The sequence below is a fragment of the Notolepis coatsorum genome (assembly GCF_963971535.1).
Source record: "Notolepis coatsorum genome assembly, chromosome: 2".
NCBI classification, from domain to species: domain Eukaryota; kingdom Metazoa; phylum Chordata; class Actinopteri; order Aulopiformes; family Paralepididae; genus Notolepis; species Notolepis coatsorum.
The window spans coordinates 3,940,400-3,965,552 of record NC_140166.1 but is presented as its reverse complement, the minus strand read 5'-3'; the positions used below and the strand labels follow the sequence as shown (position 1 = coordinate 3,965,552).

Genomic DNA, 25,153 nt, shown 5'->3' with positions numbered 1-25,153 from the left:
CAGACAGACAGACAGACAGACAGACAGACAGACAGACAGACAGACAGACAGACAGACAGACAGACAGACAGACAGACAGACAGACAGACAGACAGACAGACAGACAGACAGACAGACAGACAGACAGACAGACAGACAGACAGACAGACAGACAGACAGACAGACAGACAGACAGACAGACAGACAGACAGACAGACAGACAGACAGACAGACAGACAGACAGACAGACAGACAGACAGACAGACAGACAGACAGACAGACAGACAGACAGACAGACAGACAGACAGACAGACAGACAGACAGACAGACAGACAGACAGACAGACAGACAGACAGACAGACAGACAGACAGACAGACAGACAGACAGACAGACAGACAGACAGACAGACAGACAGACAGACAGACAGACAGACAGACAGACAGACAGACAGACAGACAGACAGACAGACAGACAGACAGACAGACAGACAGACAGACAGACAGACAGACAGACAGACAGACAGACAGACAGACAGACAGACAGACAGACAGACAGACAGACAGACAGACAGACAGACAGACAGACAGACAGACAGACAGACAGACAGACAGACAGACAGACAGACAGACAGACAGACAGACAGACAGACAGACAGACAGACAGACAGACAGACAGACAGACAGACAGACAGACAGACAGACAGACAGACAGACAGACAGACAGACAGACAGACAGACAGACAGACAGACAGACAGACAGACAGACAGACAGACAGACAGACAGACAGACAGACAGACAGACAGACAGACAGACAGACAGACAGACAGACAGACAGACAGACAGACAGACAGACAGACAGACAGACAGACAGACAGACAGACAGACAGACAGACAGACAGACAGACAGACAGACAGACAGACAGACAGACAGACAGACAGACAGACAGACAGACAGACAGACAGACAGACAGACAGACAGACAGACAGACAGACAGACAGACAGACAGACAGACAGACAGACAGACAGACAGACAGATAGATAGATAGATAGATAGATAGATAGATAGATAGATAGATAGATAGATAGATAGATAGACAGACAGATAGACAGATAGATAGATAGATAGATAGATATAGTTACCTCTCTCTGTGGTGGTTTATATTGTCAAGCTGGTTGAGACTGCTGCTACCTGGTGTTGTAGCCTGGGAATCAAACCCACAACCTCCACTCTGCCGCCGGCCGTCCTGCTCTGTTAGTCTGCTCTCAGCCTCTGCGAGCCAGCCCTGAACAAACAGACAGACAGACAGACAGACAGACAGACAGACAACCAGACAGACAGACAGACAGACAGACAGACAGACAGACAGACAGACAGACAGACAGACAGACAGACAGACAGACAGACAGACAGACAGACAGACAGACAGACAGACAGACAGAGGAACAGACATGTGAGTTTCATGAATGTAAGTTCAGCCAGGAAGACTACCAGTGGTTAATTCATTCTGCATTCTTTTCATTTATCCTATCAGAGTCTGCCCCAATTTTCGCCATTTCAGCAAACCAATCAGAAGTCTAGTCTCAGAGGGAGGAGGAACTCTTCAGTTAGACACTATCACCACCACCAGTGTCTAGACTCAATTGGGGGGTATCCTATCCTATTGCTCATGGGGGTATTCATGAAAATCCATAGGCTGAATATGATTTATTATCAGCATTTTAGGTCTATTATTTTACATTTCAAAAGCCCCCTCTAGAAAAATGAAGCACAAAAACATAATTCAGAATGGTATAATGGGATCTGTGAAGAAGGGAGTTGGCCTTTTTTTTTGCGAGGGCGTGGCCAGTGTATCCAGCTAACTGAACTAAACTTCCCACGTACGGGGAACAGGGCCCTGGTCCTGCTGCAGGCGGTCCAGGGTGTGTGTGTGTGTGTGTGTACCTGGTGTCTGTGCAGGTCTTGCTGCAGGCGGTCCAGGGTGTGTGTGTGTGTGTGTGTGTACCTGGTGTCTGTGCAGGTCTTGCTGCAGGCGGTCCAGGGTGTGTGTGTGTGTGTGTGTGTGTGTGTGTACCTGGTGTCTGTGCAGGTCTTGCTGCAGGCGGTCCAGGGTGTGTGTGTGTGTGTGTGTGTGTGTGTACCTGGTGTCTGTGCAGGTCTTGCTGCAGGCGGTCCAGGGTGTGTGTGTGTGTGTGTGTACCTGGTGTCTGTGCAGGTCTTGCTGCAGGCGGTCCAGGGTGTGTGTGTGTGTGTGTGTACCTGGTGTCTGTGCAGGTCTTGCTGCAGGCGGTCCAGGGTGTGTGTGTGTGTGTGTGTGTGTGTGTACCTGGTGTCTGTGCAGGTCTTGCTGCAGGCGGTCCAGGGTGTGTGTGTGTGTGTGTGTACCTGGTGTCTGTGCAGGTCTTGCTGCAGGCGGTCCAGGGTGTGTGTGATTTCGTCCAGACGGGGGTCCAGGCTGCCTGGGTCTCCCATCCCCCGGTTCCTCTCATAAACCTCCCGCATCTTCGCTAGAGCGTCCCTGACATAGAGATACAGTCATATAGAATGAACATTCCAATCCATACATCAACTGAGCTGTGATGAACACCAAACAGGAAATAATCAAACCTGCACAACATGACAAGGGCTGGGCTTAGAACACTAGAAGCACGACTGGACTGAATCAGAATCAGTTTTATTTCAGTCACATATTCTATTCCTTTTACAGCATAGAGAAGGTTCTAAGTGGTTAGGTCAGAGGTCAGGGTTCTAGTTATCTCTGTTATCCCTCTCTCGGTGGTTAGGGTTTTGATTGATTGATTGAAAACTTTATTAACAGATTGCAGAATGGGTACAATACAGTACAGTTTGGACATTTACCGGGGCCAGTTTCGAATTGCAGCCTCCCGTAGGTGCTCTTTGAGAGTGGTTTTGAAGGAGGGTAGGGATTCACATTATTTTACAGCTGTGGGTAGGGCGTTCCACATTATTGTGGCATAATTGCGAAACGTGGTTAGTCCCTTGTTTGAGCCGAATCTGGGATTCGTGGAACTCCCTCTGGTGTTGTGGTTGTGGAATTCACTGACCTTTGGGAAGTATTTCGACATGTACATGGGTATCTTAGTGGTGTAGTAGTGTATCTTGTCAGAGGTCAGAGGTCAGGGTTCTAGTTATCGCTGTTCTCTCTCTCTCTCTCTCTCTCTCTCTCTCTCTCTCTCTCTCTCTCTCTCTCTCTCTCTATGGTTAGGATCAGAGGTCAGGGTTCTAGTTATCTCAGTTCTCTCTCTCTCTCTATCTCTCTCTCTCTCTCTCTATGGTTAGGATCAGAGGTCCAGGTTCTAGTTATCTCTGTTTTCTCTCTCTCTGGGTGGTTAGGGTCAGAGGTCAGGGTTCTAGTTATCTCTGTTCTCTCTGTCCCTCTCTCTCTCTCTCTCTCTCTCTCTCTCTCTCTCTCTCTCTCTCTCTCTCTCTCTGGATGGTTAGGGTCAGAGGTCAAGGTTATATCTCTCTATCTCTCGGGATGGTTAGGGTCAGATGTCAAGGTTACCAAACAGAAGGTAAAGACGACTTTGAACTGTACAGTAACAGTAATCCAGAACTATTTTATTGCACTGTAAAGAAACTGTGATTTTATAGTATGTCTGCACTTTATGTGCTCATTTCATCATTCATGTCTTTTATATTCTACTAAAACTGAATCAAACCATAAACAAGGTGGCCTGTTGGGATGTTAGATCCTAATGTGAGAAACTGTGATTTTATATGTCTGCTCATTTTACCCTTGCTATTATTTTACTTATTTTTACTTTTATCTTTACGCCCCACTATCCGCTGGGCGCATACTATAACCATTATCGTGTTTTGTAACAGATTACAGAAATTCAAGAAGCCTATTGGAACGTGAGGTTCTGATATGATTTGATTAATATATCTGCATTATTTTATCCCACTTTATGCTTTGCTCTTGCTGCTTGTTTTACACTGATTTTATGTCTTATTTCTTACTGATGTAAAGCACTTTGAACTGCAATCCCCTGTATGAAAGGTGCTATACAAATAAAGTTATTATTATTACTCATCTCTGTTCTCTCTCTCTCTCTGGATGGTTAAGGTCAGAGGTCAGGGTTCTAGTTATCTCTGTTCTCTCTCTCTCTGGATGGTTGTCAGAGGTCAGGGTTCTAGTTATCTCTGTTCTCTCTCTCTATCGCTCTCTCTCTGGATGGTTAGGGTCAGAGGTCATGGTTCTAGTTCTCTCTGTTCTCGCTCTCTATCTCTCTCCCTCTCTCTCTCTCTCTCTCTCTCTCTCTCTCTCTGGGTGGTTAGGGTCAGAGGTCAGGGTTCTAGTTACCTCTGGTCTCTCTCTCTCTGGATGTCTCTGCTGATGTCACTGATTCTGTTCTGGAGTTTCTTCCTCCTCTGTTCTGGAGGCAGGTGGCTGCAGTCCTCTGGTCCCGCTCCCTGCACACACACACACACACACACACACACACACACACACACACACACACACACACACACACACGCACACGCACACGCACACGCACACGCACGCACACACATATGCAGAAATAAGATTGCTAGACCTGCTAGCCAACCAAACCACACACACTCACACTCACACAGACACACACACACACACACACACACACACACACACACCCTGGATCACCTGCAGCAAGACCTGTACAGACACCAGGTACACACACATACAACACACATACACATATATATATATATACATACACACACACACACCCTGGACTGCCTGCAGCAAGACCTGTACAGACACCAGGTACACACACACAAATCGAGGTCAGCCCTAATTGTCAGTAGCATTGGGTCCCTGACGACCAACATTTCTACTTATGTTGATCACTGTTTAAAATCATGGGTGACCACTCTTCCCACAGATACTAGGGACTCCATTGATTGTATCAACAAACTTAAATCTATTGACTTACCACAGAATGTCTTCTTGTCGCGTTAGACGTTACCAGCCTTTATACCAACATCCATCCCGGCACCCTCCTGAGCACGTGAGTTACCAGCCTTTATACCAACATCCATCCCGGCACCCTCCTGAGCACGTGAGTTACCAGCCTTTATACCAACATCCATCCCGGCACCCTCCTGAGCACGTGAGCTAATGGACCTGTCTCAAACCCTGCCCTCTTTTCTTGATCCTCCAATCACAGCTGTCGCTTACCTCGGACAAACTTGGTTTGTCCGAGGTAAGCGACAGTTGTGATTGGAGGATCAAGAAAAGAGGGCAGGGTTTGAGACAGGTCCATTGAGAAGCACTGCTGAATGATGCATTGTAATATTATTATTTTTTATCCACTTTTTTCAATTTTTCTCCCATCCCAATTACCCGCTGTGCCAATTCTCCCCTCCCCTGTCTTGAACGTTGCTCGCATATGCCCCCCACTGGCCGGTTGTAGGGAGGATAGAAGCCTTGCATCACGTGTCCCCTCCGCAGCCTGTCACATCTTTTCACCTGCCAGCCCGGACTCTCATTGGCGAGGTGTAACGTGTGGGAGGCTCACACTACCCCCGCCATTTCAAGTTTCAAGTTCAAGTTTCTTTAATAGTTGTCATACAGAAGTACAAAATACTTTTATACAAAATGCTTCTTACTGTTACGCTCCAGAGACTGTGCAAGACAAGATAAGTATGAAATAAAATAACATAGTATAGCATGTAAATTAGAAGTAAAAAAAAAAATGAGGTCACAGTGTTCAGTATAGACATATGTACAATGTTCGATGCAGAATAGACGTAACTGAGTTACCATATAATATACAATACTGTGCAGTGTACTAATACAATACTATATAGTGCAAGGCAGAAATGGGATGAGGTGCAATTTAGGTACAATTTACAGTGGGTGTACGAGTTGTAGTGCAAATCCTTTATCAATAAATATAAAGTGTGTTTGTGTGGTTTAAGTGAGTGTGTGCGTGTGGGTGTGTGTGCTGTGTGCATTTGATGGTTGTTGCATAGTGTTTATTGTTTGTTTAGCAGCCTGATGGCCTGGGGATAGAAGCTTCTTCTGAGTCTTTCTGTGCTCGCCTTAAGACTCCGGTATCGCTTGCCTGACCGCAGCAGTTCAAAGAGGTGGCTCGAGTGTCTCTGCTGTGCAGGCATCCCCCAACCGACCTGTAGGAATCGCTAGCCACAACGTCCAGATTACCACCCATCGACTTCCACCCGCTAACTCTGCCAATTGAGCCAGTATGACGGCCGACCCAAGCCGGAGGCAACGCTGACAGCCGGATCCGAACCCGGTCTCTTGCGTTGGTGACGAGCGCAATGTCCGCTGCACCACCCAGCCGCCTGCATTGTAATATTATGTAATGTCTGCCCATCTACTAATTCTCTACTAATTTAAATGTGATATGGTCCTCATTCTGTACAATGAACTAAATACGTATTCTTCTGAATGTTTGTTATAATAGAATACTATATCATATAAGGTGAGCCCTGGTAGTATAAATGTATATAATTGTATATATTTGTGTATAATTGTATGATTGATGGAAAGGCCCTATATCTACCCCCACCCCCTCACTTGTTTGGTAGCACCTGATGAAGACCTTTCAGGTGAAACGTTGTAATTCAAATCACTATGGGAGATTAAAAAAAAATGTATCCTGCACCTGTGGAATTGTTTTGGATGTACGTACATTTTCCTCTACACACACACACACACACACACACACACACACACACACACACACACACACACACACACACACACACACACACACACACACACACACACACACACATTATATATATATATACAGTACACACAGAACTCACCAGTTTAAGTGATAGCTGTCCATTTTAGATGCAAGAAGAAAGATCATAACATTAATGACATCATTGTTACTTACATTTATCATGACAACATTAATGACATCAACGTTACTCACAATTACCATGACAACAATAATGACACCATGTCCATGGTTACTTAGTTTCCATGACAACATTAACAAACTGACAATGCTGTAGGTTATCTGTACGGATATGTGTATGTGTGCATGTGTGTGTGTGTGTGAGAGAGAGAGCACTTCCTATAACTTCTCAACCATAACAGCACTGATGAACCACCTGTCTACCAACCTTAACCCAGAGACCCAGAGACTGTTACACCCAGAGACCCAGAGACCCATGAGATCCAGAGACCCATGAGATCCAGAGACCCATGAGATCGAGAGACCCAGAGACCCGGAGGACCATGAGATTCAGAAATCCAGAGACTGTTACACCCAGAGACCCAGAGACCCATGAGATCCAGAGACCCATGAGATCCATAGACCCAGAGACCCAGAGATCCAGAGACCCAGAGATCCAGAGACCCAGAGATCCATAGATCCATGAGATCCAGAGACCCATGAGATCCAGAGATCCAGAGAGCCAGAGATCCAGAGACCCATGAGATCCAGAGACCCATGAGATCCAGAGATCCATGTGATCCAGAGATCCAGAGAGCCAGAGATCCAAAGACCCATGAGATCCAGAGACCCATGAGATCCAGAGATCCATGTGATCCAGAGATCCAGAGAGCCAGAGATCCAGAGACCCATGAGATCCAGAGATCCATAGATCCATAGACCCATGAGATCCAGAGACCAATTTATATTTTCATCCATTTACAGTCTTTAAATGTTGCATTTGTGATTTGTTACCCAATTTCAGTGTTTGGAATATGTCGGTCGGGTGATATCCTACTACTCAGCTGAATTGGTTGTTAGATACAGGTGTTCAGGTGCTCTGTTTATTTTATTTTATATTCTACACTATTATAATCAATATTGAACTGTAACACTTTGTCCCTGATAAATTCCTGCAATTAATTATAATTTAACTATTTTGCTGGACATTCCCTCATTTAACCCAACAACAGAAGATTGTTAAAGGTTATTCTGACCTTAAAGTAAATTAACAAACCAAAAGTATACTTGCTTCTAAAACCCTTATCCAGACAAACCCACACAATCAGAACAGATCACGAGAGAAGAGATGGCGTAAACCGGTGTGACTCTGGATTGTATCCAGGATTTTGGGGTGACTGAAGCATGGAAGGTGACAGTGAGGAGCTGGACGAGTCTTCTCGCCTTTAAGTTAAGTTGTACCTTTATTAATCCCCTTGGGGAAATGTTTCCTCTGCATTTGACCCATCCTAACTATTTAGGAGCAGTGGGCAGGCAGCCACGGCACTGGGGACCAACTCCAGTTGTAATGCCAGTACCTTGGTCAAGGACAATGGCAGGAGTATATACCTAGCATGCATGACTTTTGGTGTGGGAGGAAACCGGAGTACCCGGAGGAAACACACACAAACATGGGGAGAACATACTGGGGTTTGAACTTAGGACCTTCTTGCTGTGAGGCAACAGTGCTGATCACTGCTGGGGTTTGAACCCAGGACCTTCTTGCTGCGAGGCAACAGTGCTGATCACTGCTGGGGTTTGAACCCAGGACCTTCTTGCTGTGAGGCAACAGTGCTGATCACTGCTGGGGTTTGAACCCAGGACCTTCTTGCTGCGAGGCAACAGTGCTAACCACTGCTGGGGTTTGAACCCAGGACCTTCTTGCTGCGAGGCAACAGTGCTAACCACTGCTGGGGTTTGAACCCAGAACCTTCTTGCTGTGAGGCAACAGTGCTAACCATTGCTGGGGTTTGAGCCCAGGTTTGGCTTAAACATTCCTGAGGAATTCTATTGAGGAGGAGTATAGAGCCCTGGTGGAGAGCTTTGTGGGGTGGAGCGACAGCAACCACCTCCAACTCAACACCAGTAAAACCAAGGAGCTGGTGGTGGACTTCCAGAGGGGCAAGAAGAGCCCCCCCCCCCCCCCCCCCCCCCCGATTCCCATCACCATCCGAGGGGATGAGGTGGAGGTGGTGGAGTCATATAAGTTCCTTGGGGTACACCTGGACAATAAACTGGACAACACAGAGGCCCTCTACAGGAAGGGACAGAGCAGGCTGTTCTTCCTGAGGAGACTCAGGTCCTTCAATGTTTGCAATACACTGCTGCAGTCATTATACCAGTCTGTAGTGGCCAGAGTCCTCTTCTATGCTGTGGCATGCTGGGGGGGCTACATTAACTCGAGGGACACCAACAAACTGAACAAGCTGGTGAGGAAGGCTAGCTCCGTGGTGGGAGTCGAGCTACCTAGACTTGAGGTGATGGTAGAGAGGGGGATGATAAGGAAGCTGGATGCCATCATGGAGAACCCCTACCACCCCCTCTACGACGAGCTAGTCAAGATGAGAAGCACCTTCAGCCACAGACTCATACCCCCCCCGACACTCAACTAACCGCCTCGGCCAGTCCTTCATACCAGCAGCCATCAGGCTCCACAACAGTGGGCAGGGACTGCTGTCAGACATCCAACTACAACTACTAGGAACCTAAAAAGGACAATAATACTACATTATGCATACTGCACCTTATGTGAATACTTTATTTCAGTTAGTTAGTTAGTTAGTTAATTATTTTGATTTGTTATATTGTTTACACTGCTTGTTTGTACTACCTGCCCCCCCCCCCCATGCTGCTATGATGCCTGAATTTCCCCAATGGGATCAATAAAGGGATATCTTATGTCATCTTATTGGGGCAAGAGCTGTAGACCTGAGGAATGGACCTTTGTAATTGGGAGCTGATCAGTAGACCTGTACAGGAGCGTGTGTATGTGTGTGTGTGTGTGTGTGTGTGTATGTGTGTGTGTGTGTGTGCGTGCGTGCGTGCGTGTGTGTGTGTGTGTGTGTGTGTGTGTGTGTGTGTGTGTGTGTTTGTTTTACTCCTCTCTTGAGGCTTCGGAGGCATTGCTTCCTGGTTTTGGAACCAGAGGTCATAAGGTCATTCAGCCGCTGTGTGATTGGCTCCCGGGTTGGAGGGGGCGGAGACTGGGAGCTGTTGGCCGTGCTCCCTGGGGAAGGGGAGGTTGGAGGGGGAGGAGGAGGCTGGCGAGGAGAGGAGAGGAGTGTCAGCAACTAGAGAGAGATAGATAGAAGGAGAGAGAGAGGAGAGTGACAGGAAAGGAGAAACATAGAGAAAGAGAGATATAGAGGACAGACAGACAGACGGACAGACAGACAGAAAGAAGGAGGGCCAGACACAGAGACAGACAGACAGATGGACAGACAGACAGACAATGGAATTAATGTTATTGTTTTATTTACATGTCAGTAGGGCTGGTCAATACTGTTTTATTATATATATCAGTAGGACTGATCAATACAGTTAATGTTATTGTTTTATTATATATATCAGTAGGACGGATCAATACAGTAGTCCTTACTTTACTTTCATTCTGATTGACTCAAAACGAACATCATAATTTTCAGAGATACTAAATATTCTCTGCCTGTTGTAACACTAACCCTACTGAGCTCTACAAACCATCCACTAACCAGGGTACTCAGTGTACCCAGGATACCACCAAGCCAGTTCTATGTCCCCAGGGTATTATATACTACCAGGCCAGTTCTATGTCCCCACTGGGTATTATATGCTACCAGGCCAGCTCTATGTCCCCACTGGGTATTATATACTACCAGGCCAGTTCTATGTCCCCAGGGTATTATATACTACCAGGCCAGTTCTATGTCCCCACTGGGTATTATATACTACCAGGCCAGTTCTATGTCCCCAGGGTATTATATACTACCAGGCCAGTTCTATGTCCCCACTGGGTATTATATGCTACCAAGCCAGCTCTATGTCCCCAGGGTATTATATGCTACCAAGCCAGTTCTATGTCCCCAGGGTATTATATACTACCAAGCCAGCTCTATGTCCCCGGGGTATTATATACTACCAGGCCAGTTCTATGTCCCCAGGGTATTATATACTACCAAGCCAGCTCTATGTCCCCAGGGTATTATATACTACCAGGCCAGTTCTATGTCCCCAGGGTATTATATACCACCAAGCCAGCTCTATGTCCCCGGGGTATTATATACTACCAAGCCAGCTCTATGTCCCCAGGGTATTATATACCACCAAGCCAGTTCTATGTCCCCAGGGTATTATATACTACCAAGCCAGTTCTATGTCCCCAGGGTATTATATACCACCAAGCCAGTTCTATGTCCCCAGGGTATTATATACTACCAGGCCAGCTCTATGTCCCCGGGGTATTATATACTACCAAGCCAGTTCTATGTCCCCGGGGTATTATATGTGACCATTTTAGGTCTTATTGAACAATCTTCAAATGTATTTAGATTTTTCTTTTACATGATATGAAAGTTATTAACCCAGATGATACCAACACCTTCTCCAGGGTGAGCTGCAGGGGAGGAGGATTTGTGGCTTTGTCATTATGATGTGAGAGACGGTTAACAGTCACTCCGTGGTAATGTGTGTATTGTGTGTGCGCTGCCCTCAGTCAGTGACGGAGACGCCTCTCTTCAATAATCGAACAGTTATGCCTTTATTATATGCGTTATGCGCACTGCAAGCAAGCCTTTATTAAAAACCTGCGAGTGAGTCAAGTACGCGGGGAGTGAGGCGCGGGGCGGAAGTGGAAATGTTTCTAAATAAAATACCCGGAAGACTAATGAAAATAAAATACATTTAATTTTAAGCAACTTTATTCTTTCTTAGTGGCCCGGTACCAAATTATCCACAGCTAGGTACCGGTCCGCAACCCGATGGTTGGGGACCTCTGCTTTAGAGCCCTCTATACTCCATTATGCACAAGCAGTGCAAGTCTGTCTGCCTGCCGAGCGAGCACTGGAGTAGATGCCTTATTCTGTGCACACTGCCAGCCAGCCTTTATGCGACGGAGCGATACACTTAAAATTTTTACGGAGAGAAGATAATCTCCCGATTCAGATACAATTTAACACAAACGATTCCAAAGATATTAATGTTTCTCTGCATATTTTCACACCGCCAACAAAGTACTGGGCCCGTTGTCTCGGAATGGATTTTGGTGCCAGCTGACATTTCTGCGCGTCTCCTCTCCGACACCTGAGACAGAAAGTACTTAGCGACTCCCCTCCAACACAACTGTAGTTTTTTCCACACAGCGAGGAAAATAATACTGTCGGACAATCTAACAATAATTAACACATTTACAAGTTGTATTAAGTATTGCAAATTATGGAGACATATAGAGAACATTTCAAAGCACTCAAAATTGCCAATAATATTTAAGTTTCGACCTATTTCTGAATTGTACAACTCCAAAGTAGAGAACATTTCAGTTATAGTCAGTCAGATACAGTCAGTTAAACTCCGTTATGAGTTTCTCTCATTTACAGTGACAATGAGTTACAGACAGAAACAACATGTCAAGAAAGAACGAGGACTAACAAAGAAATAAACTAAAACAGGTACAATTCAATAGACAGTGGTTAGAGATCAATGTCATAAACTCTGAGAATCTCAATCTTTAAGTCCAAAGCATGCGGGCGAGCGACGTCGCCTGGCGATGTGATCAGCTGTTGCTCTACGACAATCGCTTAGCACCCCACACCACACACAACCGTTCAGGTGGTAGTAAGCTATACGTTCACTACCACCGATTGGCCTGAAGATGTCCTCAGAGATCTACGATAGCCTACTATGACCACTGCTATGAAAGCAGCATTAATAACTCATTGACTGCCAATAACGAGTATATTCGTGCAAACTGTTTGTGAGAGAGGTGGCAATATTGATCGGTGTGTAGCGAACGATTGGAGATCATGATGAAGTAATGGAGTCCGCATTTCTGGTAAATCAGAAAAACACTAAAGCCAAACCGGCGAGGATGTAATGTTACCAGGACATCAGGGGAGACATCCCTTCTCCAACTAACGTTATTTATTTAAATTGTTCCTGTTAATGAATAATTAACATAAGTAGCATGGTAATAATACGTAGGTTATTGATCAATGAATGTATTGATAAATACATTTATATTACAAATGATACACCAGTAGAAGTCATGTTATTTCCCCATTGTCCTTGCTGTGTCGCCTGTCTGCCTAAAAAAAATAGGATTTAGGCGATATTTAGCCAGGCGACAGAAGTTGCTGCGCGATCGTCGCTCGAAAATCTCCTGCTGTGTGGCTTCTCTCATTCATAACAATGGAAGCGATCAAATTCTGTCGGTCGCCTGGCTAAAAAAATCAGTCGCCTGGCAAAAATCGCCTGCCATGTGCATTGGACTTGTATGTTATTCCATGAGCTAGGGGCATCAAAGGAAAAAGCGGATTTGCCAAGTTCCAAGCAAACTTGGAGGACCTTAAAATAAATAGGTTTTTACAATTCCATTCCAACAATGTTGTGATATAAGGAGGTAGCTTACCAATAAGGGCCTTGAAAAGAAACAAGAAACTATGTTTGTTGCGCCTCTCAGCCAGAAAGGACCAACCAAGCTTATCATAAAGGATGCAATGGTAAGCATCATATCTGTCACCAGTAATGAATCTGAGTCAAGAGGTTTCAAAATTGAAGCCGCAGCATGCCTATAAATTACATCACCATTGTCAAAAACTGGTAAGAAACAGTTGTTTAAAATGAAAACAGCTGGATGTAATTTAGTCAAATCAGCATGGCTGCGAGCGGCTGTTTCACCTTTTACATATCTAGCTTTGGCATAGATTGATTGTTTAGGTTGCTAGCATGGCTAACAAATGCAAATAATATATATATTGTAGTCTGCCCCGTTGTTCTGACCAGGATTATGTTCCTTTCTGCCCCGGTGATGCACGCACACTGAGTCTGATGTACAGTATACAGCGAACAGGTCTATAAAATCAAAGAGAGCAAACAAACCAAGTCCAAATTTCAATGTGAACAAACAATCCAATGTCAGAAATCCAAAATCAGGTATAATTAGGGAAGCTAGAAGCCAGCTCGTTTCGGCAGTTGAGACTAGCACACTAGGCCACGTTAGCCAATAAGCTTACCAGCAGCAATTGATTGGAGTAGTCAGTCAGAGTCGGTTACAGACAAGTAACTCTCACTTGTACCTTGTTCTTGCGCATGAAGGGCCAGAGTTTTCCTCGGCTGTTCCGTCGGCTATGTCGCGGCCCCTCTGCACGGTTGTCAAGGTAACTGGACTCAGATACACTGCGCCTCATGGTGGAACTGTAATCTTCAAAGTCAATATCACCCGGGGGTTCGAATCCGGACTTATACAACTCAACCACCTGGCGAGTGTCCTGCAGGGCGAACAAACACAATGTAAAACCTGCAACACTACTCCTTAATGGCTTGTAGTCCAGTCATGATAAACATGGAGGATGTGTTATGAGTGATATTCCTTTCCTACTCCTCCTAGACCTAGACAGTTCCCTTGATTCATTCTCTGAGAGGCTGGCATCTTGGGACCACCATTTTTTTTAAAGTTGTATAAAGACTAATCGATTATAATATTTAATCATGATTAATTACATGACTGTCCATAATTAATTGTGATTAGCATGTGTCAATGATTAGCAACAACAGTTTTTTGTAAGGGTCCCGCCTCCACCAATCACATGCGGCTCCCTTTGTGTGTGTGTGAGAGCAAGAGAGAGAGAGAGAGAGAGAGAGATAGTTCTCCAACTTGTGTGAGTTGCAGTGATCTCCTGGTTGTTCCCCACCTAGGTTATCTAACTATTGCGCTGCTGCAACTAGAAACACTGGCCTGGCCTGCTTCTAAAAAAAAAAAATTGTATTTTATTTTAATTTAAAAAAGATTTTATCATCTGGCGACCCCCCGCGGGGAACCCCTGGTCTAGACGATTACAACGCTACCCTCCACCAGCGCTTCACTATCGCGGCGTCCTCCGTGCCTCGTGGGGCGTTTCTGGTTCCACGGTCGTGGCAAACAGGTGCGCCTGGGCGGCGCCCGGAGGAGAGTTTAACATCGGTTGTTTTTTCTTTACTTGGGGTAAAGGTGTAAAAATGCGGGTGGCAAGTTTTTTCACACAAAGTTAGTTACACAAACGAGTTTATCGTCTGTGGCTGGCATGCAAACTGTAAGGCTTTTACCCTAGCAGGTATATGCGCTTTTCATGTAGCACGCTAAACAACTGGTGTCATGGCGCTGCTCTGTTATTGCATCATTTCCGGGGTGTGGGGTCATATGGGGTGAACTGATAAACCCCTCCCCCCTTTTTACTGATTGGCCAGGGGGTTGGACCTCCTGTACGTCAGTCTCCCTGTCGGGCTGTGGGGTCAGCGCGTAATAGGGAGGGGGAAGGGGGGGGGGGGGGAGTTCCCTGGTCCCACGCCATATTAGGATAAGTGGGTCACGGGATTTCCCCGGCCATGGAATACGTCACTGGGCGCGTTTTCTATTGGCCATGAGACATCCGTGAGTTTTTTCAGGCTCCGTGCTACGGACCACTGTCATTGTCAAAGTTGGGTGATGCAATGCTCTGCTCTCCATTGAAATGTGTATTGGGCCTTTGGTCACTTGGCTCAATAATTACATGTATCTTTTTCAATTGTTACTCACGTGGATTTTCTGTCTTCCCCTCTTGTGTAAAGAGCAAAATGTACAGGGTTTCCCCTCAGACGCGTCGTATGAGACCCATATCTGTGTCTTATTGACCGGCTTCCTGCTGCTCGTCCCAGACAGCATGGAGGGAACGTTGTCTGGTTTTTCTTATTAGAATTCACCATTGATGTGTTTTGGGTCTCGACGTATACATAGCGCTGGCCCTGGGTGCTTTCAATATGAAACCACGTTATGGGCTGGCGTGCCTTGGTTGCCCAATTCATAGAAACTGCATTTTTTTATGCGGGCGGCTGGGAAGGAGATTTTTTTTCTCTACCGAGCGCCAGTGTACTAGGTTAGACTCGACGGCTCACGTACATCTCCGGGGGGAGATGACGGAGTAGATCAATACATTGGCGGAGGGGTCTCACGCCCATGAGGTGGGCCACCAGGAGCAGTGCATTCGCGTGCTGACCATCTTGGTGGCGCCCTCTGTGATGTTTTGGATCGACACGCGTACCTACCCCCCTCTTAGGACTGGGGATGGCGGCGTGACTAGGACACGGGACTGGTTCTGGTCGCACTGGACCAGGTCAGTTAACCCGTTGTCTGCCGGGGCGCAGATCTGCTGTACTGGGAACCCCCGAAGGACTTTGTGCTTTTCCGGGGGGGAAATGCTGGGTCGGCCCGGGCGTCGCAGGGATTGATGTTGTGGATGTGTGTGTCATGTGTATGCCACTACGAGTTGCCCTTAACAGTGACGTGCTTGGTCCATACTGTGTTGTACCTTGCGCTGTGTTAGGGGGCCTGGTCCTTCTCCATTTATTTTCACCCCTCCCTCCCCCTGCTGGGCGGGGATGGGAGGGAGCTGTCGAGGAGGTTTCTGTTAACCCCTCTAGGCATCCCTGTGTAGGTCCCGGTCCGCCAGGCCCAGGTCCGAACTCGTTCTCGTCGACCTGTTGGCCTGGGTTAACCCTTTGAAAACTGAAACACTTGTACTGCTTGTATAGCCTGTGTATACGCGCAGTTATGTTTCTAAGTTTTCTTGGTGGGTTAAGGGAACAACCGCCTCCTGTTAAACTAAACATAGGGGGGTGGTTGGTTCCCCGGTGTGTTGGTAGCAGAGTCGACTCTCGGGTTGAGGCCGGGCTTGACCCCGTCTGCCCGAGAGTGTGCCCCCGCACCTTTCATGACGTCTGCCAATTGTGGCAGCCTCCTCTTTGAACCTCGACCCCGCTGGAGGGGTCGGGTTTGTGGAGGTTATGACATGGTGCAAAGCATACCGAACGCCCCTTCCGCCGGGATACTGTTCTCACAGTAGGCCCTTTAGGCGCCTGTCTAGTCCACAGTGCTCCAGGCACAGGTCGAGTTCTGCTCTTGGGGCCTGTTGCCTGGATTGAGGGATCAACCTCCTTGGGGGTTGTCTCCCCGGCACGCCGACTGGCCCTGCAGTGTTGTGGGGGAGTAGCCTCTTCAGAGCGGCGTGCCGAGGGGGGGGAAGGGCCTGCTCTTGATTTGGGCCCTGTCCGATACGCTGGCGATGTGGGGGGTGGTGTTACCAGTGACCGTCTGGTGGGGTCCCGATGCTATGGCCTCGTTGGCCTCACCAGGCCCCCTTTTTTCGAGGGGTCCTGTCCCTCAGGTTGTCCTAGGGCTGGGACCTCCTCCGCGCTCCGCTGCTGCGGCCTTGCCACGGGGTTGGGTTCTTGACCTTTGACCCTGTGATGTTGGGGGCTGTGACGGAGGTGTTTTGCTTCTCGTCCGTTCCCTGGTGGCATGTGGGATACGCGCCTGAGTGGTCGCGGGTCCTTCTGAATGAAGGTAAGTCCCACGGTCTGCTCACCCTGTGCGTTTGAGGTGCTAAACCCTCTTCGCACAGTCGGATCCAATTCCCTCCCATCCCCCTCTAGGGGGGACCAGGGGGCTCGGGTCCTCCCCGGTTCTGATGGTTGTGGGGGGCCTCAGTGGGTACATCTGTCAAGCTTTTCGCTCTGCTCAGCTCCTGTGTTCCAAATAGAGCAGAACGTAAAGCTATACGATCTATAAGGTAAGGTTATCCTATAACCCTAGTTATATGAGTATAGCGAGCGCTCTGCTCTGACTCACTGAGGACACCATGGTCTTCGCCTTCGGTGGTAAAAGACTTGGGAAGGAGCTGATGGTGTGGCCACGACCCCGCTTATATAGAGGAGCGGATGTGGGTGTGGCCAGGCGGATAGGTGTGTGCATGTGGAGAAAGTTATTCATTATTAGAGTGGATAAAGGGATAGTTCCAAATAGAGCAGAGCGCTCGCTATACTCATATAACTAGGGTTATAGGATAACCTTACGTTAGTTAGGTTATGTTAGTTATGTTATGTTAGGTTAGGTTCGGTTAGTTAGGTTATGTTAGTTAGGTTAGTTAGGTTATGTTAGGTTATGTTAGTTAGGTTAGTAAGGTTATGTTAGTTAGGTTATGTTAGGTTAGGTTAAGTTAGTTAGGTTATGTTAGTTATGTTAGTTAGGTTATGTTAGTTAGGTTATGTTAGGTTAGGTTAGGTTAGGTTATGTTAGTTAGGTTATGTTAGTTAGGTTAGTTAGGTTATGTTAGGTTATGTTAGTTAGGTTATGTTATGTTAGTTAGGTTAGTTAGGTTATGTTAGGTTAGGTTAGGTTATGTTAGTTATGTTAGGTTTGGTTATGTTAGGTTAGGTTAGTTAGGTTAGGTTATGTTAGGTTAGGTTAGGTTACCATCTGTGGCTGGACGCTCTGGGCAGCGTGGCTCATGGCCTCAAAGCAGCGGCTGATGACCGGCAGAACCTTCCTCTCTGCCTCTGAGAATGTCCGCATGGCCACACCCACTCTGTCAATACGCCTCTCCTCCATGTCCTGAAGACGCTGGAGACAGACAGAAAGGCAGACAGACAGGTAGGCAGACAAACAACACATCATAGTCAATGTAGAGTCAGATCATGTTTAATATAAAGAGAAATAACATTGGATCTCATTCCTGAACGCAATTACGAAAAAGTTAAGAAGACAAAGTTCCCGGGACAATTCTGGCATTCCTGAATGGTTTCTTATCTGGGATTTGGGAAGAACAGGATTTAAGAATGTGGAAAAGCAGTCGTAGATATGCCAGATTGGTGTGCGACCATGTTCTTAATTTGTGGAAAATTGCATTCACGTCTGATTGCGTTCACATTGATTCTACAGACATCCTCGGATTTAAATAATAATAATAATAATAATAATAATAATAATAATAATAATAATAATAATAATAATAATAATAATAATAATAATAATAATAATAATAATAATAATAATAATAATAATAATAATAATAATAAGCACAATAATATTTGTATCATTAAGAATTACGTTTCACATTTATGGTCATGATTCTTCGGGGCATCGTGATGTCTTAAAATAAATAAAAGCACTACACAAACATTGCCAATGGCAGCGAATAAATTAATAAATAAGCACTAAACTCAATCACGTGTATGTAGCCATAGTGGAATAGCTCTCAACACATCCCATTCCTTTCATGTAGGCTAAATATTTGCCATTATATATTAATTGTCAATATACCATCTTGGTCTCTATTGTTCTTTTCTTATTATTGGTTTTATTTATTTGTTACCTTGCTTAGTGTGCGCATTGTAAGAGCCAGAGAGAAACATTCCACTGCTCATCTTACTGGTATGTTGCATGTGACAAATAAAACCTTGAACTTGCACGTGGACTTACTCAATCATGTACTGTAAATTGAACCATGTCATCCAATAATCAGTGATCAATCACACTATTTAAAAGTCTGCACCCTAGGCCTATACACACAATATGGCATATCTACTGCTGTTGGAAGATATCGCTGATCGTGCGCTGAGGAGGGAGCGCCAGTACCACGACCATGCGGACCTATTCGCAGAGAGTGATAAGTACCTAGTGGGACAAGACATAATGGAGCTGTGGAATACCCTGGAGCCAGCACAGAGGAGCTGGAGCAGACATTCAAGCCCTGCGTCACCACACGTGCAGGGGGAGCTAGGTGACAGGGTGGGCATCAAGAAAGCATTCCATGCCAATGCTGGTCTGCCCAACACCATCTGCGCAATTGACTGCACGCACATGCACATCAAGGCACCCTCCCCAGATACGTTTCCATATCTCAACAGAAAGCAATACCACTCCATCAACGTTCAAATCATCTGCGATGCCAAGAACCACCTGCTCAATGTGGTCTCCTGCTTCCCAGGAGGTGCATATGACTTCTACATCTTACAGAACAGCTCTGCAAGTGTGCACCTCGAGCAAGGAGAAGCTGGAGACACATTGGTAATTGAAAAGTATCTGTGCATAATTAATCATTCTAGCAACTGTAGGCTTCTATTCTTCTAATGACCTGTTTTAGGGCGCTGGCCCCCTAGTTGATGACCCCACTCACCAACCCTCAGATGGAGCAGGAGGTGGCCTACAAAGAGAGCCACACATGCATTTGTTCCACCGCAGAGCGCAGCACTGTTAAATATTCCATCCGACTGTATTGTTATTTTTATTCTAATTTGTGTATATACTCTGCCACATCGTGCACAATTGTACAGCCCTGGCCTATTTTATTTTATAATTCTATTCTATTCTATTGTACTTCTATTTTAAATTAGTTTATATTCCATTTTATTTTATTCTACTTTAATTGTCTGTCCGTTAATGTTGCACCGAACGACCAAATCTAATTCCTTGTATGTGTAAACTACTTGGCAATAAAGACCTTTCTGATTCTGATTCCGATTCTGATTGGACTGCTGAAAAGACACTGGATGTGTTTGGACGCAGCAGCTGGCACACCGGCGACTGTGATGGCCTCGATGTGCAGGTCCACCTCAGACGACCCTGAGCCTGCTGGTCCACCTCAGACGACCCTGAGCCTGCTGGTCCACCTCAGACGACCCTGAGCCTGCTGGTCCACCTCAGACGACCCTGAGCCTGCTGGTCCACCTCAGACGACCCTGAGCCTGCTGGTCCACCTCAGACGACCCTGAGCCTGCTGGTCCACCTCAGACGACCCTGAGCCTGCTGGTCCACCTCAGACGACCCTGAGCCTGCTGGTCCACCTCAGACGACCCTGAGCCTGCTGGTCCACCTTAGACGACCCTGAGCCTGCTGGTCCACCTCAGATGACCCTGAGCCTGCTGGTCCACCTCAGATGACCCTGAGCCTGCTGGTCCACCTTAGACGACCCTGAGCCTGCTGGTCCACCTCAGATGACCCTGAGCCTGCTGGTCCACCTCAGACGACCCTGAGCCTGCTGGTCCACCTCAGATGACCCTGAGCCTGCTGGTCCACCTCAGATGACCCTGAGCCTGCTGGTCCACCTTAGACGACCCTGAGCCTGCTGGTCCACCTCAGATGACCCTGAGCCTGCTGGTCCACCTCAGATGACCCTGAGCCTGCTGGTCCACCTCAGATGACCCTGAGCCTGCTGGTCCACCTTAGATGACCCTGAGCCTGCTGGTCCACCTCAGATGACCCTGAGCCTGCTGGTCCACCTCAGATGACCCTCAGACGACCGGTGCACCACCGGTATTTGCTTTCCACTCATGATTTTCTGTATGATAGCATGTACAATAATGCTGTATATACCGCATATATATTTATTCTTAGGTTAGGTTAGGTTAGGTTAGGTTAGGTTAGGTTAGGTTAGGTTAGGTTAGGTTAGGTTACACTGTAAGAAAAAAATCTGCAAGAAAACGGTAAATGTCTGGCATCAACGGTTGCCAAATACTCACTGTCAAATTACAGTCAAATCAAATACATTTACAGATTACAACCTTTATTTAATGGTTAATATTTTGATAAAAGGTAATTTACTGTATTTTTATGGCATTTACACTTAAAGTAGAAAAACCAAAGTAATTTGTAAAATAATGAATGAATGAATTACCTGTGAAAAAACATTTATTTTTTACAGTGTAGGTTAGGTTAGGTTACGGTAGGGTTATGGTTAGGGTTAGTAGTACAGGCACCAGTGTGTGGTTAGGGCTAGGGTTGGGTTAGGGTAGGGTAGGGTAGGGTAGGGTAGGGTTAGGGTTACTAGTACAGGCACCAGTGTGTGGTTAGGGCTACGGTTAGGTTAAGTTAAGTTAGGTTAGGTTATGGTAGGGTAGGGTTAGGGATAGTAGTACCTGAAATATAACAGGCACCAGTGTGTGATAATGTTGCTGCTGGTCTTGGTTGAATTGCTGCAGAGACGACAGATAATCTTTCTTAGACTCCTCCGCTGCCTGGAGCTTCTGCTGGGCTGTCTGACGAGCCTGAGGGGGGGGGGGGGGAGAGAGAGAGAGAGAGAGAGAGAGAGAGAGAGAGAGAGAGAGAGAGAGAGAGAGAGAGAGAGAGAGAGAGAGAGAGAGAGAGAGAGAGAGAGAGAGAGAGAGAGAGAGAGAGAGAGAGACAACCAACCAAATGTTAGTACACCTTAATGAGGCGATAGTTTAAAATCCAATATATTTTCCCATAGACAAGGCATTTGGATTCAGATATTGTCAAGTTTATCATGGCATCATACTCTGGGGAAGTTGGAAAGTGGTTTTCCTGAAAGGACGCACTCCACACTGCCCCCTAGTGTCCACTCATTAACAATTATAGAGACTGTCATTACGCGCGCAACGCGAGTCTGACTATTGACGCGAGTCTGACTATTGCGGAGCACACACTGCAATGCACTGTAGGCTACTTTGCTTCCTAGATTAGGTACTAAATAAAGTTCGATTGCGTTCACACCAACAGCAAACCGCACCATACTCCACTTTGAAACGGACCGAGTCCCAACTTTTCAAGAGGACCATGGTTCGGTTGTTGGTCCTCACAATAGTTTGGTTTGTGTTCACACCTCTCCAAACAAAACGGACTATTGATCTAAAGGGACCATGGTTCACTTCAAATGGACCAAACAGGGTAGGTGTGAACGCGACCTTAGTGTTAGCTGTCTCGTATGTCTGTTACTACTGTACAAAACTGTTATGTTAGCATTGCTAGCAAGTCTAACCAGTTAATCTTGGTTCACCGGCAGCTTGGTCTGAATGCGTTCTGAACAGCTCCGACTTGATATGTATTAAGAGCGTCTTACGCCAAGTTAGCAGCTGCCAAATTGTCATGAGGATAGTACCTCACTTCAGGCCATGGTATATGGTTAATATATCACAACTAGCTCTGCTTTGCATCAGCCCGAATAACACCCCTTGGCTGTGATATATTAGCCCAAGTGGGATGGGCCAAATATTTGGCATAGAAATCAAAATAAACTAACTATACTAACTAATAAATGTATCAATTACACATAGATTAAACATATAACACTTCAAATAAACTACTATTAATGAACTATTTAACACATTTAACATATACAGGTAATGTATACATTTATTCAACAGATAACACATTTTGATTAATTTGATAATCAGTTCTGCAGATTATTGCAGTTGAATTTCCACATTGATTTCACATTGTATGAATGATTTTTCAGTAGACCTATAGCATAACATCCGACACGCGCACACACACACACACACACACACACACACACACACACACACACACACACACACACACACACACACACACACACACACACACACACACACACACACACACACACACACAAACCAAGAAATTCTATAATATAGATTCAATCAAATAGTTATGAGGTATTACCTTTAATGAACATCGCTGAGAAAGAGAGACAGTCAGCCAGAGAGAGAGAGAGCGAGAGGAAGAGAGAGAGACAGAGAGAGAGGGAGAGAGAGACAGGATGCCATTAGTTAAAGACTGGAACCTCCATTTTAAATTGGACACTTTCAAACCCAAGGCTCCTTCAGGTTGTTATTGACACAAGGAACCTCTCAGGTCTGTGTCAGTCTGGTAGATTGTGCCACAGTCTGGTCTCTCTGGACTCATGAGCACAAGATCACCGGTTTGAGCCCCGGTCAAGGCGGAAAGTGGTGTTGTTGTCCAGCAGGGGGCACTAGGGACAGCGTACAGCTGCAAGTGGCGTCCTTCGGATGAGACGCTAAACCGAGGTCCTGACTGAATTTGGTTGTTAAAGAACCCAGGACGCCTATCGTAAAGAGTAGGGGTTTCCCTGACGTTCCTGGCCAAATTCCCAATCAAGTCTCTGACATCAAGGCCACCCTTCCCCTTAATTGGCTGATATCAATCCCTGTCTCCTCAGCCGTTGTGTAGTGTGATGTGTGCCGGGTGCCAGTGTATGGCAGCCATTGAGCCTGCGTAGCCCAAGGTTGGGTGCTACCAGTGGTGGTGAAGGAGGCAATTTCTCTAACCCTACGTTGTAAAGCGCTTTGAGCCTGGACTACTGTAACTCCCTCCTCACTGGCATCACCTCCCGCTCCCTCCATAAACTGCAAATGGTCCAAAACTCAGCCGCCCGCCTCCTCACTAACACCCGGTCCCGCGAACACATCACTCCTGTCCTCCACTCTCTCCACTGGCTCCCGATCAAACACAGCATAAACTTTAAAACACTACTCCTCACCTTCAAAGCCCTCCACAGCCTGGCCCCCCCCTACCTGACTGATCTCCTTCTTCCCTACCGCCCCACCCGTTCCCTCCGGTCCTCCTCCACTGCCTCCCTCACTGTCCCGTCGTGTCCCGACATCCAAACTCAAAAATGTTGGTGATCGGGCCTTCTCTCGCACTGCACCCCGACTCTGGAACTCCCTCCCCCAGTCCATCAGAGACTCTCCCTCACTCTCCACCTTCAAAGCTCGCCTCAAAACCCACCTGTTCTCCCTTGCCTTCAACCCCCCCCACCCACAACCCCCCCCCCCTCCAACCTGATTGATGTCTGTCTCCTGTCGCTCTGTTTTGTGCTATCTCATGCTGTCTTCCCTGTTCCCCCCATGGTCTCATGTTCCTTTTGTTTTTGTTTCTTTGTTGTTTCTTTGTTTTGTTTCTTTGTTTTTACTTTGCTCCCGACTACTGTCAGCGACTTCGGGTCATTGAGAAGCGCTATATAAATTAAATTAATTATTATTATTAGTATATAAACTTTTTATGAATTATTATTATTATTGAACGACAAAGCAACTTTACCCTTAGGAGTCAACGGGGGCTTATTGCACCCGTGGGCGGAGAACAAAAGGATTTAAATCTCTCACAAATGCTCAGGAAGTCCCGTTTTTCAGAAATCTGTAAAAATAGAACAAAGACAATTTCGAGTGCATATAGTGTAATCTATATGTATCCTTACTTGCTAAACGTAATACGACTTGTAAATATGTTTAATTCTTGCTAAACTGTATAGTTCTAAATTATCCCTGTATTCCCCGAAACTACAACGCGTCACGTACATGCACGCGCGCACACACAAACAGCGCATAGGTGTTAATCACTGAGTGATCTAATATGCATATTCTTCAGTGCGAGAGGGGGGGGGGGGTTGTGTTTCTCACTGTCTGTCGTTGATAATATAATCTGAAGAGGTCCTGCATTATTATTATTATCATTCTCGAGAATACACGCGGACCCGACGGAACGTTAACTTATGAATAAAAAGTAGTCTAACATGCTTTTCATCCTCGCCCGTGTATATACCCACGTCGCGCTAAAACATCAACTACTGTATGAGTAGAGACAGAGTGCTTGTGTGTACGAGTTATGAGTTATCTCGCAGTTTTCTAGAGTAGAAAGGTGCGCCCAGTAGAGCACACACACACACACACACAGAAGGAATTTCTTGTACAGCGAG

General features: G+C 46.2%; 1 protein-coding gene across 1 annotated transcript in view; it reads right to left on the bottom strand.

Annotated features, from left to right (window-relative positions):
* Positions 1-25,153, bottom strand: part of fnbp1a (formin binding protein 1a) — a gene marked incomplete at its 3' end in the record, with an annotated part of 88,468 nt that overhangs the window by 2,404 nt on the left and 60,911 nt on the right. The window contains exons 7-15 of the mRNA XM_084309308.1: positions 23,101-23,115; positions 21,576-21,704; positions 18,136-18,282; positions 13,949-14,140; positions 9,779-9,970; positions 6,784-6,798; positions 4,307-4,416; positions 2,365-2,497; positions 1,122-1,264 (exon numbers count right to left, since the gene is read on the bottom strand). Of these exons, the coding sequence (XP_084165434.1) occupies positions 1,122-1,264; positions 2,365-2,497; positions 4,307-4,416; positions 6,784-6,798; positions 9,779-9,970; positions 13,949-14,140; positions 18,136-18,282; positions 21,576-21,704; positions 23,101-23,115 (1,076 nt within the window). The remainder of the gene's footprint in view (positions 1-1,121; positions 1,265-2,364; positions 2,498-4,306; positions 4,417-6,783; positions 6,799-9,778; positions 9,971-13,948; positions 14,141-18,135; positions 18,283-21,575; positions 21,705-23,100; positions 23,116-25,153) is intronic.